Source organism: Lytechinus pictus, chromosome 3 (genome assembly GCF_037042905.1).
Source record: "Lytechinus pictus isolate F3 Inbred chromosome 3, Lp3.0, whole genome shotgun sequence".
Taxonomy (NCBI): Eukaryota; Metazoa; Echinodermata; class Echinoidea; order Temnopleuroida; family Toxopneustidae; genus Lytechinus; species Lytechinus pictus.
This window is the reverse complement of record NC_087247.1, coordinates 77,808,325-77,827,225: the sequence shown is the minus strand read 5'-3', so window position 1 is coordinate 77,827,225 and position 18,901 is coordinate 77,808,325. Positions and strand designations below refer to the sequence as shown.

Sequence of the window (18,901 nt, the reverse complement as noted above, 5' to 3'; positions counted from 1 at the left end):
TCTGGATATTAAAATCCCACAAAAGTTTTACATCGTCGTTCTCTACTACAGGCTCTGCTCGATGTTCGTACCATTTTTCCGCATGGGGTAAATTGTACTTCTTGGCCAGACCCCAATGATCTGCAGCTGCTACTCTGTCGTGCCTTCCTTTGTACTCTGTCTGTGTCATTTTGCTGCATTCACTCACCAGATGAGACACCGTTTCGTCTTTGTCATGACACATTCTACATGAGGGAGATGTATGCTCCTTTTCAACTTTGGCTCTTCGGTAATTTGTTCTAAATTGCTTGGTCCTGAGCAGCAACTAGCATACTTTCCGTCTCCTTCTTTAAACTTCCTCGTTTCAGCCACTGCTAACTCTCTGGGCCAGCAAACTCATCTGTCTGTCTTAAATGCTGCCCGTGCATCACCTTCTCTTTCCATCCTTCCAGTCTCACTTTCCTTTGATCAGCCTTCAGCTGTTTCGCTGTCACATCCTTTCCTTTCCTCATCGACTCTTTGACTGCCGTCATGATGCTATCCATCTGGCCTTCAATATAGCAGTATAGGCTTTGTTCCTCATATCTTACAGTCTCCTCTATTCCAGCCAGACCACGTCCTCCCTTCTCTCTTGACACATAAAGTCTATCTACATCAGACTTTGGGTGAAACATCCCATGCATAGTTAGCAACTTCCTTGTCTTCCTGTCCAGGGTTTCGAGTTCAAGCTTGTTCCATTCAACTATGCCAGCAGCATATTTCACTAGGGATACTGCCAAGTGTTAACAGCCTTCACCATGTTTCCAGCATTTAGTTTGGATTTGAGCACCTTCCGAATTCTCCTGATATACTCTGCCTCAATCTTCTTCTTCATTTGTTGATGTTTCAACTGATCTGCCTCTAATATTCCGAGATATTTATAGCTACCACCACCTTCGATTAATCTGATCTCTTCTCCGTTCGGCATCTGGAAGTTGTTGTCATTGGCTGGCTTACCTTTCATGAGAGTAATCATTGCACATTTATCAAACCCAAACTGCATACCGATGTCTTCGCTGAAGATCCGCAAGATGTTGATGAGAGACTCCAAGTCACTTTGTGTCTTACCAAACAGCTTCAAATCGTCCATGTATAATAGATGGTTGATTTTTGCCTTGCTCTTGAACTCATATCCTAGCCTGGATCTTCTGAGTACCTTAGTTAATAGTGTCATTGCCATCACAAACAGCAATGGAGATAGACTATCTCCCTGAAAGATTCCTCTCTTGATACCAACCTCTCCAAGCACTTCACCATTACTTTCCAACTTAGTTCTCCATCTCGTCATACTTGTAATGAGGAACCTTCTGATATTGTCTGCTACCCCTAACATTTCCATAGACTCGATGATCCAAGAGTGCGGAACCATGTCGTATGCTTTCTTGTAGTCAATCCATGCCATTGCGAGGTTCGTTTTTCTTTTCTTGCTGTCTTTCATAATTCCTTTGTCGATGCATAGTTGTTCTTTTGTTCCTCTACTTCCTTTTCTACATCCCTTCTGTTCCCATGGTAGTATGTCTTGATCGTCCAGGTGTTGATATATTTCTTCTGATATCATGCCAGTCAGTAACTTCCAGAGAATCGGCAAGCAGGTAATTGGACGGTAGCTTGACGGAATGTTGCCTTTGGTAGGATCCTTTGGGATGAGAACCGTTATTCCTTTTGTCATCCAATCAGGGGGGTTACCATTCACGACAATCTCGTTCATTTGCATGCTCAGCCTTTCATAAAGATTTGTGAACCTTTTAACCCAGAAAGCTTGCACACCGTCTGGACCGGCAGCTTTCCATGGCGCCATTTTCCGAATGATCTTTTCTAGCTTGCTTTTGTTGATCATCAGATCATCCTATGCAACTATAGTGGCACATTCCTCTTTCGTTGTTTTATTTTTATTATTATTATTTCCATTGTCCACAACTTGATGTTCTGTTGGTATATTAAACAGTAACCGGACTTCTTCCAGAAATCTAGGGTTATTGTTCTATATTCTATTATTATTATTATTATTATCATTATTATTATTATTATTATTATTATTATTTCCATTGTCCACAACTTGATGTTATGTTGGTATATTAAACAGCAACCGGACTTCTTCCAGAAATCTAGGGTTATTGTTCTATATTATATCAAATGGGTCCTCTTCTCATTGTTCACTTCTCTTTCTAATTCAAGACCTTCCGTAAGATATGAGCTGTTCCAAGCAAGCTTGCCTTCTGTATCGTTTCAAAGGACACCTCGACTCCTAGAACAGCCAGAAAGCTTCTGTGTCTTGTTGTCACTGTTCCTAAGGCTCCGATGACTATTAGTACCACCTTCGTCTTCACCTTCCATATCCTTCTCAGCTCCCATGCCAGATCGTTATACTTCTGTATCTTTTCCTCCTCTTTACGCCAAGCTCTGCAGTCTCCCGGAATCGCAATATCTATGATGAGACATTCCTTTTCCTTCTTCTTTAAGAGAACGATGTCTGGTCGTCTAGCTTCAATGACCTTGTCTGTCTGGATATTAAAATCCATAAAAGTTTTACATCGTCGTTCTCTACTACAGGCTCTGCTCGATGTTCGTACCATTTTTCCGCATGGGGTAAATGGTACTTCTTGGCTAGACCCCAATGCAATGAACTGGAGCTGCTACTCTGTCGTGCCTTACTTTGTACTCTGTCTGTGTCATTTTGCTGCATTCACTCACCAGATGAGACACCGTTTCGTCTTTGTCATGACACATTCTACATGAGGGAGATGTATGCTCCTTTTCAACTTTGGCTCTTCGGTAATTTGTTCTAATTGCTTGGTCCTGAGCAGCAACTAGCATACTTTCCGTCTCCTTATTTAAACTTCCTCGTTTCAGCCACTGCCAACTCTCTGGGCCAGCAAACTCCTCTGTCTGTCTTAAATGCTGCCCGTGCATCACCTTCTCTTTCCATCCTTCCAGTCTCATTTTCCTTTGATCAGCCTTCAGCTGTTTCGCTGTCACATCCTTTCCTTTCCTCATCGACTCTTTGACTGCCGTCATGATGCTATCCATCTGGCCTTCAATATAGCAGTATAGGCTTTGTTCCTCATATCTTACAGTCTCCTCTATTCCAGCCAGACCACGTCCTCCCTTCTCTCTTGACACATAAAGTCTATCTACATCAGACTTTGGGTGAAACATCCCATGCATAGTTAGCAACTTCCTTGTCTTCCTGTCCAGGGTTTCGAGTTCAAGCTTGTTCCATTCAACTATGCCAGCAGCATATCTCACTAGGGCTACTGCCCAAGTGTTAACAGCCTTCACCATGTTTCCAGCATTTAGTTTGGATTTGAGCACCTTCCGAATTCTCCTGATATACTCTGCCTCAATCTTCTTCTTCATTTTTTGATGTTTCAACTGATCTGCCTCTAATATTCCGAGATATTTATAGCTACCACCGCCTTCGATTGATCTGATCTCTTCTCCGTTCGGCATCTGGAAGTTGTTGTCATTGGCTGGCTTACCTTTCATGAGAGTAATCATTGCACATTTATCCAACCCAAACTGCATACCGATGTCTTCGCTGAAGATCCGCAAAGTGTTGATGAGAGACTCCAAGTCACTTTGTGTCTTACCAAACAGCTTCAAATCGTCCATGTATAATAGATGGTTGATTTTTGCCTTGCTCTTGAACTCATATCCTAGCCTGGATCTTCTGAGTACCTTAGTTAATAGTGTCATTGCCATCACAAACAGCAATGGAGATAGACTATCTCCATGAAAGATTCCACTCTTGATACCAACCTCTCCAAGCACTTCACCATTACTTTCCAACTTAGTTCTCCATCTCGTCATACTTGTAATGAGGAACCTTCTGATATTGTCTGCTACCCCTAACATTTCCATAGACTCGATGATCCAAGAGTGCGGAACCATGTCGTATGCTTTCTTGTAGTCAATCCATGCCATTGCGAGGTTCGTTTTTCTTTTCTTGCTGTCTTTCATAATTCCTTTGTCGATGCATAGTTGTTCTTTTGTTCCTCTACTTCCTTTTCTACATCCCTTCTGTTCCCATGGTAGTATGTCTTGATCGTCCAGGTGTTGATGTATTTCTTCTGATATTATGCCAGTCAGTAACTTCCAGAGAATCGGCAAGCAGGTAATTGGACGGTAGCTTGACGGAATGTTGCCTTTGGTAGGATCCTTTGGGATGAGAACCGTTCTTCCTTTTGTCATCCAATCATGGGGGTTACCATTCACGACAATCTCGTTCATTTGCATGCTCAGCCTTTCATAAAGATTTGTGAACCTTTTAACCCAGAAAGCTTGCACACCGTCTGGACCGGCAGCTTTCCATGGCGCCATTTTCCGAATGATCTTTTCTAGCTTGCTTTTGTTGATCATCAGATCATCCTATGCAACTATAGTGGCACATTCCTCTTTCGTTGTTTTATTTTTATTATTATTATTTCCATTGTCCACAACTTGATGTTCTGTTGGTATATTAAACAGTAACCGGACTTCTTCCAGAAATCTAGGGTTATTGTTCTATATTCTATTATTATTATTATTATTATCATTATTATTATTATTATTATTATTATTATTTCCATTGTCCACAACTTGATGTTATGTTGGTATATTAAACAGCAACCGGACTTCTTCCAGAAATCTAGGGTTATTGTTCTATATTATATCAAATGGGTCCTCTTCTCATTGTTCACTTCTCTTTCTAATTCAAGACCTTCCGTAAGATATGAGCTGTTCCAAGCAAGCTTGCCTTCTGTATCGTTTCAAAGGACACCTCGACTCCTAGAACAGCCAGAAAGCTTCTGTGTCTTGTTGTCACTGTTCCTAAGGCTCCGATGACTATTGGTACCACCTTCGTCTTCACCTTCCATATCCTTCTCAGCTCCCATGCCAGATCGTTATACTTCTGTATCTTTTCCTCCTCTTTACGCCAAGCTCTGCAGTCTCCCGGAATCGCAATATCTATGATGAGACATTCCTTTTCCTTCTTCTTTAAGAGAACGATGTCTGGTCGTCTAGCTTCAATGACCTTGTCTGTCTGGATATTAAAATCCCACAAAAGTTTTACATCGTCGTTCTCTACTACAGGCTCTGCCCGATGTTCGTACCATTTTTCCGCATGGGGTAAATGGTACTTCTTGGCTAGACCCCAATGAACTGCAGCTGCTACTCTGTCGTGCCTTCCTTTGTACTCTGTCTGTGTCATTTTGCTGCATTCACTCACCAGATGAGACACCGTTTCGTCTTTGTCATGACACATTCTACATGAGGGAGATGTATGCTCCTTTTCAACTTTGGCTATTCGGTAATTTGTTCTAATTGCTTGGTCCTGAGCAGCAACTAGCATACTTTCCGTCTCCTTATTTAAACTTCCTCGTTTCAGCCACTGCCAACTCTCTGGGCCAGCAAACTCCTCTGTCTGTCTTAAATGCTGCCCGTGCATCACCTTCTCTTTCCATCCTTCCAGTCTCATTTTCCTTTGATCAGCCTTCAGCTGTTTCGCTGTCACATCCTTTCCTTTCCTCATCGACTCTTTGACTGCCGTCATGATGCTATCCATCTGGCCTTCAATATAGCAGTATAGGCTTTGTTCCTCATATCTTACAGTCTCCTCTATTCCAGCCAGACCACGTCCTCCCTTCTCTCTTGACACATAAAGTCTATCTACATCAGACTTTGGGTGAAACATCCCATGCATAGTTAGCAACTTCCTTGTCTTCCTGTCCAGGGTTTCGAGTTCAAGCTTGTTCCATTCAACTATGCCAGCAGCATATCTCACTAGGGCTACTGCCCAAGTGTTAACAGCCTTCACCATGTTTCCAGCATTTAGTTTGGATTTGAGCACCTTCCGAATTCTCCTGATATACTCTGCCTCAATCTTCTTCTTCATTTTTTGATGTTTCAACTGATCTGCCTCTAATATTCCGAGATATTTATAGCTACCACCGCCTTCGATTGATCTGATCTCTTCTCCGTTCGGCATCTGGAAGTTGTTGTCATTGGCTGGCTTACCTTTCATGAGAGTAATCATTGCACATTTATCCAACCCAAACTGCATACCGATGTCTTCGCTGAAGATCCGCAAAGTGTTGATGAGAGACTCCAAGTCACTTTGTGTCTTACCAAACAGCTTCAAATCGTCCATGTATAATAGATGGTTGATTTTTGCCTTGCTCTTGAACTCATATCCTAGCCTGGATCTTCTGAGTACCTTAGTTAATAGTGTCATTGCCATCACAAACAGCAATGGAGATAGACTATCTCCATGAAAGATTCCACTCTTGATACCAACCTCTCCAAGCACTTCACCATTACTTTCCAACTTAGTTCTCCATCTCGTCATACTTGTAATGAGGAACCTTCTGATATTGTCTGCTACCCCTAACATTTCCATAGACTCGATGATCCAAGAGTGCGGAACCATGTCGTATGCTTTCTTGTAGTCAATCCATGCCATTGCGAGGTTCGTTTTTCTTTTCTTGCTGTCTTTCATAATTCCTTTGTCGATGCATAGTTGTTCTTTTGTTCCTCTACTTCCTTTTCTACATCCCTTCTGTTCCCATGGTAGTATGTCTTGATCGTCCAGGTGTTGATGTATTTCTTCTGATATTATGCCAGTCAGTAACTTCCAGAGAATCGGCAAGCAGGTAATTGGACGGTAGCTTGACGGAATGTTGCCTTTGGTAGGATCCTTTGGGATGAGAACCGTTCTTCCTTTTGTCATCCAATCATGGGGGTTACCATTCACGACAATCTCGTTCATTTGCATGCTCAGCCTTTCATAAAGATTTGTGAACCTTTTAACCCAGAAAGCTTGCACACCGTCTGGACCGGCAGCTTTCCATGGCGCCATTTTCCGAATGATCTTTTCTAGCTTGCTTTTGTTGATCATCAGATCATCCTATGCAACTATAGTGGCACATTCCTCTTTCGTTGTTTTATTTTTATTATTATTATTTCCATTGTCCACAACTTGATGTTCTGTTGGTATATTAAACAGTAACCGGACTTCTTCCAGAAATCTAGGGTTATTGTTCTATATTCTATTATTATTATTATTATTATCATTATTATTATTATTATTATTATTATTATTTCCATTGTCCACAACTTGATGTTATGTTGGTATATTAAACAGCAACCGGACTTCTTCCAGAAATCTAGGGTTATTGTTCTATATTATATCAAATGGGTCCTCTTCTCATTGTTCACTTCTCTTTCTAATTCAAGACCTTCCGTAAGATATGAGCTGTTCCAAGCAAGCTTGCCTTCTGTATCGTTTCAAAGGACACCTCGACTCCTAGAACAGCCAGAAAGCTTCTGTGTCTTGTTGTCACTGTTCCTAAGGCTCCGATGACTATTGGTACCACCTTCGTCTTCACCTTCCATATCCTTCTCAGCTCCCATGCCAGATCGTTATACTTCTGTATCTTTTCCTCCTCTTTACGCCAAGCTCTGCAGTCTCCCGGAATCGCAATATCTATGATGAGACATTCCTTTTCCTTCTTCTTTAAGAGAACGATGTCTGGTCGTCTAGCTTCAATGACCTTGTCTGTCTGGATATTAAAATCCCACAAAAGTTTTACATCGTCGTTCTCTACTACAGGCTCTGCCCGATGTTCGTACCATTTTTCCGCATGGGGTAAATGGTACTTCTTGGCTAGACCCCAATGAACTGCAGCTGCTACTCTGTCGTGCCTTCCTTTGTACTCTGTCTGTGTCATTTTGCTGCATTCACTCACCAGATGAGACACCGTTTCGTCTTTGTCATGACACATTCTACATGAGGGAGATGTATGCTCCTTTTCAACTTTGGCTATTCGGTAATTTGTTCTAATTGCTTGGTCCTGAGCAGCAACTAGCATACTTTCCGTCTCCTTATTTAAACTTCCTCGTTTCAGCCACTGCCAACTCTCTGGGCCAGCAAACTCCTCTGTCTGTCTTAAATGCTGCCCGTGCATCACCTTCTCTTTCCATCCTTCCAGTCTCATTTTCCTTTGATCAGCCTTCAGCTGTTTCGCTGTCACATCCTTTCCTTTCCTCATCGACTCTTTGACTGCCGTCATGATGCTATCCATCTGGCCTTCAATATAGCAGTATAGGCTTTGTTCCTCATATCTTACAGTCTCCTCTATTCCAGCCAGACCACGTCCTCCCTTCTCTCTTGACACATAAAGTCTATCTACATCAGACTTTGGGTGAAACATCCCATGCATAGTTAGCAACTTCCTTGTCTTCCTGTCCAGGGTTTCGAGTTCAAGCTTGTTCCATTCAACTATGCCAGCAGCATATCTCACTAGGGCTACTGCCCAAGTGTTAACAGCCTTCACCATGTTTCCAGCATTTAGTTTGGATTTGAGCACCTTCCGAATTCTCCTGATATACTCTGCCTCAATCTTCTTCTTCATTTTTTGATGTTTCAACTGATCTGCCTTTAATATTCCGAGATATTTATAGCTACCACCGCCTTCGATTGATCTGATCTCTTCTCCGTTCGGCATCTGGAAGTTGTTGTCATTGGCTGGCTTACCTTTCATGAGAGTAATCATTGCACATTTATCCAACCCAAACTGCATACCGATGTCTTCGCTGAAGATCCGCAAAGTGTTGATGAGAGACTCCAAGTCACTTTGTGTCTTACCAAACAGCTTCAAATCGTCCATGTATAATAGATGGTTGATTTTTGCCTTGCTCTTGAACTCATATCCTAGCCTGGATCTTCTGAGTACCTTAGTTAATAGTGTCATTGCCATCACAAACAGCAATGGAGATAGACTATCTCCATGAAAGATTCCACTCTTGATACCAACCTCTCCAAGCACTTCACCATTACTTTCCAACTTAGTTCTCCATCTCGTCATACTTGTAATGAGGAACCTTCTGATATTGTCTGCTACCCCTAACATTTCCATAGACTCGATGATCCAAGAGTGCGGAACCATGTCGTATGCTTTCTTGTAGTCAATCCATGCCATTGCGAGGTTCGTTTTTCTTTTCTTGCTGTCTTTCATAATTCCTTTGTCGATGCATAGTTGTTCTTTTGTTCCTCTACTTCCTTTTCTACATCCCTTCTGTTCCCATGGTAGTATGTCTTGATCGTCCAGGTGTTGATGTATTTCTTCTGATATTATGCCAGTCAGTAACTTCCAGAGAATCGGCAAGCAGGTAATTGGACGGTAGCTTGACGGAATGTTGCCTTTGGTAGGATCCTTTGGGATGAGAACCGTTCTTCCTTTTGTCATCCAATCAGGGGGGTTACCATTCACGACAATCTCGTTCATTTGCATGCTCAGCCTTTCATGAAGATTTGTGAACCTTTTAACCCAGAAAGCTTGCACACCGTCTGGACCGGCAGCTTTCCATGGCGCCATTTTCCGAATGATCTTTTCTAGCTTGCTTTTGTTGATCGTCAGATCATCCTGTGCAACTATAGTTGCACATTCCTCTTTCGTTGTTTTCAACCACATAGCTTCGTGGTTGTGATTGTGTGGTTGGCTCCAAATGTTGCTCCAGAAGGCAATTGCTTCAGCTGGATCTGGTGGTGGAACTTCGTCTTTCATCTTTCCATTTATTTCTTGGTAGAACCTCTTCTGGTTGTTCTCAAACAAGGAATTATGTCTATACTGTGACACTCGATCGGTGTACCTCTTTACTTTTGCTGTAGTGCTTGTTATTCTTTGTTTTAGTTCCTCCACGACGATCTTCCTTCATTTCCTTCTAATACTGTACTTCTCCCCAAGGTACTTAAAATCATTGATATCTGCTTTGCCAAGGTTTATCTCTGTCAGTCTTGATAGGTCTGTCCTCCATCCCTTTATCTGATTATCAAGTCTCCTTTTCCATGGTGGTAGGCAGTGCTTCCTTGTGTTCTCCTGTTTTCTTACACCTAACCTCTCTGTTACCAGAACTGCTCCAGCATATATGAGATCATTGGTATCCTCAATACTGTCTGAGCTGATAAACTTCATAACATCGTTGACTTTCTGAGTTTCTATCAGCAGTTTCTCTCTTGGTATTCTCTTCAGATTAGGAGGGGTGGGGCGCTCTCCTTTTGTTAACCCCTCTTTTATCTCCAATAATATAATCTTTATCTCTTCCTGCTCTTCATCCAATCTGTTAGTGGTTGGATCCAATTCTGTTTGAAATTGAGCTGTTGCTTCTGTCTGCTCTTCTCTTCCCGGTCTGAGTACTTCCTCCTGCTCATCTCTCACAGGTTCATACACATTTCGTCTGATCCCTTCCCTCTCAACTTCAGTCAGTAACTCATTCCTTTTGATCACACGTACCTGATCTGCAAGTCTTTGCTCTGATGTTGGGAAAAGACCCTTCTCTTGCCAGATCTTGTACATTCTCTTGATGTAGCCTCTTTCCTGGTCAGGTCTGCTCTCATGATAACATTCCATGACATTCATATTGTCTCTTCTGCTCCATTCTCTTCTTGTTGAAGTTTTTGGTCCAGTAGTAGATTGACGACTGGATCCTGCCTGAGCCTCCACAGAATCCATACCGGGCGCGAGCGAACTATGCAGGCTAGTTCTCTCGTTTTCGCCGTTAACGTTTGTATTCAAATCTGTATTCATCATTTGCATGAGTGATTGTGCCGTATCCCTGGCTCGGGGAAAAGAGTTGGCGTTACCCTGGAACTACAATTAAAGTGTAAAAAAGTTTGTTCAGCTAGGCCGTTTATCTCCCAAAGTATCTCAGTTCTCCACCATCGTAATCATCTCCTTTCATCGTTCTACGTCACTCAAAGTAGCGTGTAACAATGGTTGCCATCAAGCCAGCGTAGTATCATCTACTTGTTATCGTGCGCGCTTCTCGAATAACAACTTTCTATGAAATTTCGATAAAAAACATCATGAAACTCACTGATATATGTCCTAATTATTCTCCAAATGCTAATCACGGTACTCCATCGGGTTCCTGGTGTTGTATTGCATCTGCTGATGTAAATTTCCTTCCACAAATCGTAAGATAAACAGTAAAATGATGGCAAAATACGGGAGCAACTTTTTAACACGTCCGTTCAGTAAGGATTTGCGCCCTCTATTATTATTATTATTATTATTATTCTTGTTATTATTTTTGTTGTTGTTGTTATTATTATTATTGGTCAAATTGTCCAGCCCCTGGTTCCCCTACCTTTGGAGACATATTTCCGCCCACGACCGAGCGTGATACCATAATACGTCCCGTCTATATAAGACGGGCGTATACAAATATACATGCACTGAATTTCCTTTTTTTTTATTCTAATTTTCATAAGAATCTTTCAAAGCGGTCACTCGGGAAAATAATATTCGACATAAGCGAGAACAGTCTACACTCAGAGAAGGAAGCAGGGCACAATCTTGGTAGGACTCTTTTTTTTTTTTTTACATAATAAGGCCTAGCTACTTATGAGTGAGTGAAAGAGCAATGAGAGACATGGTGGAAACCCGGGGGGGGGGGGAACTCACATATATTGGTGGTACGGGGACGTGCAGGTTAAACAACTACTGTAAGGTTCATATAGCGTTCAACAGCGTTGTATAAAATCTTAAACAGCGTTTTACTGTGTAACTTTCTACCCCCACACTGAAAGTCACTGTCACCTTTGAAAAAAGAGATGTCAATGGCTCAACTTGCCCCATCTGTGGGGTAAGTCGAGCCACCAAAACTATGTACAAAATGTATGGGGGAAGAACCAGCATGTCAATTTTGTTTTATTTAAAGTGTTTTCACTTGCTAATTCTCTATAAATACCAACATCCTCTAAAAGGAAAAGAACAGTCATGTAAATTTGCTCCCTTCTGCCTTATATCGATGGCTTTTTAATTTTTTTTTTAAATATATATATATATACATTACCATAAAAATTACCATGGCTCAATTTGCCCCACGTTGGCTGGATTAACATACCCAGTCCTAACTTAATGCGATAATTTCACATCCACACATTTCTTATGCATCCATCATGTAAAAAACTATGACAAGAATATGGACCAACAATGTTGTTCTCATGTCTTTATTATATTTAAAGACGTGTGCGTGTAAAAAACACTTATCTATTTCACATCCTTTTTACTTGTTTGGCTGAAATTTGTCTTTCCCCCCTTAAAAAGTACTTATTGTTTCAAAGTTGAAAACAATGTGGTGGGGATAGGGGTTATGTAATGGGTCATCAATACATGGCACCACCAAATTGTCTGACTTACTAATTGTTGGCCTGGGGGTTGTGGTTCAACTTACCCGCCTTCCCCTACGGCTTCGCAACTCCCGTATACCTAGAGCATGTACAGTGCCACGATCCAGTTCCGTCATGTCCGCAGACCATGTTTCTTCACACCGCGCGGTATACATATTTAGTTCCCAAGACCGCGTACTTTAGACCCCCATTTCATAGTTTCGTGAGGCACACCCCCATCATAAATAATTTGAGTGCCCTCCCCCGGGGTGGAAATATAGTAAGCAAGACATGTCTGGCTTAGTACATTATTTTTGTTTGGTTTTATCTTCAATAAAGTCCCATAATGTTTTATATCTTCCTTTGTTTTTTGTGTTCTTATATTCATTTCATCGAGGGGCCCCTTTCACAAGCTCTTCTTCTATGGGGTCCAAACCTTTCATGTTATATTCTCTTTGCCAACCTTTGTACTAAATATTTGTATTATATCACTTGATTGGTTTGAATAAACTTAAACTTACTTACTAATTAAAAACTGCCATGGAGAACATGAAGTAGGAGAGGAAGGAGGACGAGAAGAATGAGGAGTACAATAAGACGCAAAAGAAGAAGGAGGAGAGGAAGAAGAAGAAACAGGAAGGGGGGAGGTAAAACTTTAAAAAGTAAAAGGAGGAGAAGGAAAGGAGTGGATGGGTGAGAGGAAAGGAGAAGAAATAAATTTCAATCTCCATCTGAAGGACGAGGGAAAAGGAAAAGAGAGATGAGATGATTCTCAAAAAAATCTAGAAATTACCAAGCCACATAAAAGGGATGGCGATGGAAGATATTTTAAAATTAAGTGTATTATGGTTTGATTCATACATACGTAGCGTGTATTTTATTAATCAATACTAGTTTGTCTCAATTTCTCTCTATCAAAATGACATACAGCTGGAAACTTCATACACATCCTTCTAAAGGAGCTTCTCCAATGTGATTCAATGCTAACAAATGGTAACCTGAACTCAACTCGGACCAATGGAATCAACCAGTCTACAAAGAACCACAGTAGCACTTCCATACAAAAAGAGTTTCACCAGTCCAATGACGACAGAAATATACAGGAAGATAGCAATACCCCTAAGAGACCTAGTGGGTTCCCAGCTGACCTCATTAAGAGTGGGTTTGAAATGAAATGTTAAACTTGTGCCATTGTTCAATTTTGTGATTGTAATAGTTTTACTGCATTATCATTATAAAATAATTACCCAGGGTAGCCACTTCAGTTAGGTAACTGCTCTACCAGCGGGCCCAGTATAACTATCACCCTTCTCCAATCTAAATGCTGAGCGCCTAGCAAGAAGGCAGAAGGTCCCATTTTTTATAAGTCTTAAGTATGACTCGGCCGAAGATCGAACCCATGACCTACCATTCATGAGGCGGACAATCTAATGATGATAATAATATGGACCATTCATATAGTGCAGCTACTATCCCCCCCCCCCTCCAGAAAAAAAAAACCTTTAAAAATGATTGACTTTCCATGATTTAGTTCAGTAGTTTAGGTTGCCATTCAAGGACAAAATTGCAAATAAGAAAACTTATTTTACAAAGCCACATGACCTTATTTTAGTTTCCCTTGTTTCAACTGAAAAATTGGTATGCTTTACCCTTTCTTTTTTATTATCAAAAAGCATTGTTGTGACATTCTGTAATTTCTTAGATGTATTTCATTTGTATCAGTATGTGTATGGATCCATGCATTTTATTTATATTATAATGACGTGTATTTTATGTGAATATGAAAATGAGTGATTATACAAATTAATTCCATTTGTCCAATGGAAATGAATAAAATATTTTTTTTTTCATATAGATAGAAGGGGTATAAAATGATGTGATTGATGATATATCCATGGCACATATTAATCCCTTTCAAACTAAAAATGAGAAAATTGCATTTTAAGGAATACATATCACACGCGTATGGATGAACTCCTTGTTCAAGATGTATGAAAAATTTAACTTTTAAAATTTGTAACTCCATTATTCTTTGATGGATTTGCATCAACCCTTAATAAATATCAATAATTTTCTCAATTTTTGTTCTGCTTTTATAAAAACAAACCTATATAATCAACAATTCTGTTCATACATCTATGAAATGCTAGTTTGCATGTACCTAAGTTCAACTTTCACAAAAAAAGATATGGACCAAATAATTCACTGAAATTCATCATATTCTCATCTTTTCCTTCACATTTCATTACAGAATTTTTACTCAATTTTTTTTTTCAATACAGAATAAACATAATTTCTACTCAGTGAATGATTTGGCATTTTGCACTCCACAAAAATTTGGTCTTAGTCAACCTCGGTTTAACTTTGCGAATACCAAGCATAAAGTTTGTGAGTTTCAAATTCTCAGAAAGCAGAAATGGGATTTCCTCAACTCAAAGATTTTCACACCTACATCAAAACAACCATCATTAAGTAATGAAAACTGTTACTTATTTGATTAGAATTCATATTTAAAGATATAAAAAAAATCAAGAACACAGTACGATGATATGGTCTACCACATTTTGAAGGGATGAATCCATCATTATCATCAGGTGGTAAAGTCAGAGCCGTACCAAGTACCTATTGTCTATCGGATGGAAGGCCAATCACATCTTAAAGTGATCATTTCACTTTGTTCTGATTTAAAAAATTCTCATTTTGGTTCTTGAAAATGGGCTTAACATTAGGCTTATAGTGTAAAAATACCATCCCAAAAGTTTCAAAGTAGAGCGTGATCGGTTCATCACGGACGGACATTTGATAGATTTTGAAAGTTTTGAAGGCTTGTAACAAATTAGGAATAAGATGAACAAGGTTCCTTTGTATTTTATAGTGAAGGGTAGGACAAAGTATGCTGAATGATGAAAAAAAATTGTTGCCATGGTTACCTACAAACATAGGTATCCACTAAATGTGCCATATCACGGACGGACATGATAGAAATGTGGTTTTTAGAATTTTTGTACATTTTTATTGTTTCTATCTACACAGCTTAACATTGACCAATAATTGTTAATGCAACTAACACTCAGGTATGTTAGCTTCTATGTTCAGCATATTGAATTCTTAACCAATATCAAACTTCTGAGAGAATTGCAAATATTTTCCATCACGGACGGACATCTCGGACGGACATCACGGGCGGACACAATCAAAATACATTGGAAGTACCCTGTAAGAAGTTCTTAATACTTTTTTGGGGGAACAAATGCTATTGTATTGATGATTTGTACATATTTTGATATTATTAAACAGTATTAGTTGCACAATCAAGTTGCTACAACTTCAATCAAGTTGCTACAACTTGATTTAAGATGTAGCAACTTGATTTCTATGCTAGACGCAGAATATAATCTAGATTCTAGAGTCATATGATTGCTCTTAACACAGTTCTTGTAAAAAATCGAATGTAAAGAATATTAATTGTAGAATACTAGTAGGTTCCAAATCAACATCTAGTTGATCAATGATCATGTTGATACAAGTATTTTTATGATCATGGTGATTTTTAAGCATTACTCTTCCAAGAGCAAAGATGTTTTTTTAGGTCCAAAAACTAAATCGAAAAGATCGACAGGTTGCTGATCCTTATGCTTGTTTGTTGGATCAAGTATGACACAACACTTGTCAGAGGTTCTCTTCAAATTCATCTTTTGCACATATCAAAGTGGAGACACCCCATAACATCAACAGCCCTCATGTATTTAGGCCCTGACCGAATCCAAAATTGAAATTGATATACATGTACCAATCCAAAGCTTATTAAACTTCTAAACACTGCAGTGCAAGCTTTATGCATTTTCACAGTTTACCAGATAAGCAATTACGTAGCTCCAAAATGGACTTTGAAAAAAGGTATTCATGTATTTTTCACAAGCCTCAAGACCGTGATGTCATGTTCTGTTAGAAGCATTGTGAATCCATAGGTTTGTGCATGGAAAAATTGATTTTTCTGCTTATCAGATTATGCATTGCATTTTACTTTCTTCTTTTCCATCACTTTCTGCAAGCTTGAATTGATGAAATCTACAGCTTTGGACTTGTTCTTGCCATATTTTATTTCCTGCTTTTTTGGCATAGACATGTACATGTAGCTTTTCAACTATATCTGCATTCCAATGTTTAACAATTTTTCCTGACAACAATATAGCCCCAATAACAGCCAAACAAAGATATCACAAAACATTGTGAAGAGTTGTAGGTTTATTCCATTTGAGTTCTGAATAATTCTCAGAGCCACTTTTCGCTGCAAATGGAAGCTAAAATTAAATTCATAATCTGCTCAGCAAAGTTTCTCATTTGCATACATGGATTATTCCACAGTATTTGCTTATATACTCACTCGTCCGTCCGTGATCATTTTTGATTGATTTATGAAGTATGCATAAAATGTATGGATTTTAGCTATGTTCAAATAAAATGATGTACAGTGTCTAGTGAGATACTTCTACACACTTTTATTTCTGTTTCTATTCTAATAAAAGAATAAAAAGCTGAATCCATAGATATTATCCTAATAAAAATTATCACGGACGGACATTAATTTCATCACGGACGGAAATCTTAAAATGGAAATGTTAACATCTACCAAAAAAAGCTTACTTCCCATATTTTTTCCTACTAATTTATGTTTGATGATAGATTGATGTTCAGAGTGCAAGACCATTCAAAACAAATTGGAGTAACGTTGAAAACAATAAAACTAGAGTGAATTGAATTTGAGTGAATTAACTTTGTCCGTCCGTGATGAAATTAATGTCCGTCCGTGATCATTTTCGATTGAGTTTATGATATGGATAAAATGTATGGATTTCAGCTATGTTCAACTAAAATGATGTACAGTGTTTAGAGAGATACCTCTACACCTTTTTATTTTTTATTTCTATTCCGATAAAGAATAAAAAAACTTTTCATCTTTTTTTTCATCACGGACTGAAATTTCAAAATGAAAATGTTAACACCTACAAAAAAAAATTACTTCCCAATATTTTTTTCTCCTACTTTATGTCTGATAATAGAGTAATGTTCAGAGTGCAAGAACATCCAAACCAAGTTAGAGAAACTTTAAAAACAATAAAACTAGAGTGAATTTAATTTGAGTAGAAATGTCCGTCCGTGATGAAAGGTCACAGCACCCCCATGAATAAAATGGACTATTCCGGTACTTTCGGAATCATCAATCTTCATGAAACTAAGTTTTTTTTTAAACCTGAGATATCAAAGATTATTTTAAAAGCAAATTTGATAGAAATACCTTTAAAAATTTTTTTCACCTCAATGCTAACCCTTAACCGATCATGCTCAGTATTATATCCACAGGATCAATTTTAAAACCTTAAAGATGTAAACCAAAGTTGGAAAATAATTGGGAGTTGGTTTCAATGACTATGTGTATACAGTGAACCTGTGCACCACAACACACGAACTCTAGATGAACACAGCATGGCCTACATACAGTGTGTACTAGGTATACACTGAATGTTCAGTGCAGCTAATAGCGTGTGTTTTTAAATAGGAGATACACACAACAGAAGGCAGTAAAAATAGCCAACGGACTATTTGAATTGGAGTAAACTGGTCATAAGCTTAACCTGTCTACTAGACGGTTCTCAAAATCAAGCTAATAAATTGCTACTTGTATCTAAATTAGAGTTTTTCATTCTATATTGTGGTTTGTTTCAGGGTTTTTTAGGACAAATACATGCACTCATACACATGTTTTGTCTCAGTTTGAGAATTTTTTTAATCAGCTGCTCACAAAGTTAAACGATCCCTTTAAGAAGTCTTTAAAATGTCCTGCAATGAGCCTGACAGACATCTCCAAAACTTGACACAACCTCTTATAGCTGCCCAATGATGGTGGATGCATTCCATTGAAACACAGGTTTATCTTCATAAGTTCAAATTTTTATTTCTCGATTAGTCCATTGACAAACTACATGTAAATTCTATAATTTACACAACTTTGTGCAGGGCCTACCCAGTTTAAGTAGGCAGAGGGTCAATAGACCATTATACTTCCTCACAAGCTTTTAACATTCAGTTACCTCAGCATAAATAGCACAATCCAATCAAAGTGTTTGTTTCTACAAGACAATGAGGGAGCAAGACCACTGTTCATGGTATTTGTATGCATTCATAACAATTTTTTTATTTAGTATTCACATAGTAATACATTTACATAATTATCAACTTATAAACTTATCAAGTATTCACAAATGTACACTTTGCAATGTCCTAGAGATGTGTAGTATGATATACTTGCCTATATCACTGTATGGGGAGAAATGTTTGTAAAGATACAGTGCATTCATATCTCATCATCAAAGATGCTAAACTTCTTCAACACTGCAGTAATAATAATGATAATAGCGATCGCTCCATAACTGCTCAAAGTGCTTTAGAGCGTATTATTACCCTGGTCATTCATTTCAATCCCACATGAAAAGTGCACAATTTCCACTCCCTGGGGAGCATTCCTTGCATTCACCACAGCCTCATAATGGCGCTGGCAAATTCACACATACAATACCTTTCGCCTCCTACCGTAGTGTGGCCAAGTGTGGATTAATGCCTTGCCAAAGGATGCTAGATCACAGTAAAATTGAACACACCACCCTCTGTTTACAGGGCGAGAGTCAGAATGACTCCACCACGGCTCTTCAGTACACCGTCCCTTTTATAAATGAT

The 18,901-nt window shown here is 39.1% G+C and overlaps 5 protein-coding genes across 5 annotated transcripts; 1 reads left to right on the top strand and 4 right to left on the bottom strand.

The window, feature by feature from the left end:
- Positions 1-2,183: 2,183 nt before the first annotated feature.
- On the bottom strand, positions 2,184-2,591 carry LOC135153471 (uncharacterized). The gene has a single exon (XM_064096096.1). It carries the CDS (start codon positions 2,589-2,591, stop codon positions 2,184-2,186), a length of 408 nt encoding a protein of 135 aa, XP_063952166.1.
- Positions 2,592-2,622: 31 nt separating this feature from the next.
- On the bottom strand, positions 2,623-4,338 carry LOC135153470 (uncharacterized). Its single transcript, XM_064096095.1, has one exon. It carries the CDS (start codon positions 4,336-4,338, stop codon positions 2,623-2,625), a length of 1,716 nt encoding a protein of 571 aa, XP_063952165.1.
- A 367-nt stretch (positions 4,339-4,705) lies between these two features.
- LOC135153469 (uncharacterized) lies at positions 4,706-6,856 on the bottom strand. The gene has a single exon (XM_064096094.1). The coding sequence runs from the start codon at positions 6,854-6,856 to the stop codon at positions 4,706-4,708; it is 2,151 nt and encodes a 716-aa protein (XP_063952164.1).
- A 367-nt stretch (positions 6,857-7,223) lies between these two features.
- LOC135153468 (uncharacterized) lies at positions 7,224-9,563 on the bottom strand. Its single transcript, XM_064096092.1, has one exon. It carries the CDS (start codon positions 9,561-9,563, stop codon positions 7,224-7,226), a length of 2,340 nt encoding a protein of 779 aa, XP_063952162.1.
- Positions 9,564-10,861: 1,298 nt separating this feature from the next.
- On the top strand, positions 10,862-16,644 carry LOC135153467 (uncharacterized). The gene is made up of 3 exons (XM_064096091.1): positions 10,862-10,972; positions 11,270-11,357; positions 13,100-16,644. Exons 1-3 carry the CDS (start codon positions 10,862-10,864, stop codon positions 13,348-13,350), a joined length of 450 nt encoding a protein of 149 aa, XP_063952161.1. The 3' UTR covers positions 13,351-16,644.
- Positions 16,645-18,901: the final 2,257 nt, after the last annotated feature.

What these genes read in the sequence shown, in the direction of transcription:
- LOC135153471 (XM_064096096.1), bottom strand. Translation starts at nt 2,591, where the DNA reads ATGGTACGAACATCGAGCAGAGCCTGTAGTAGAGAACGACGATGTAAA.
- LOC135153470 (XM_064096095.1), bottom strand. Translation starts at nt 4,338, where the DNA reads ATGGCGCCATGGAAAGCTGCCGGTCCAGACGGTGTGCAAGCTTTCTGG.
- LOC135153469 (XM_064096094.1), bottom strand. Translation starts at nt 6,856, where the DNA reads ATGGCGCCATGGAAAGCTGCCGGTCCAGACGGTGTGCAAGCTTTCTGG.
- LOC135153468 (XM_064096092.1), bottom strand. Translation starts at nt 9,563, where the DNA reads ATGAAAGACGAAGTTCCACCACCAGATCCAGCTGAAGCAATTGCCTTC.
- LOC135153467 (XM_064096091.1), top strand. Translation starts at nt 10,862, where the DNA reads ATGAAACTCACTGATATATGTCCTAATTATTCTCCAAATGCTAATCAC. An exon ending in TAAATTTCCTTCCACAAATC is followed by an intron (nt 10,973 to 11,269) that starts GTAAGATAAACA and finishes AATTTTCATAAG; the next exon opens with AATCTTTCAAAGCGGTCACT. An exon ending in GGAAGCAGGGCACAATCTTG is followed by an intron (nt 11,358 to 13,099) that starts GTAGGACTCTTT and finishes AATGACATACAG; the next exon opens with CTGGAAACTTCATACACATC.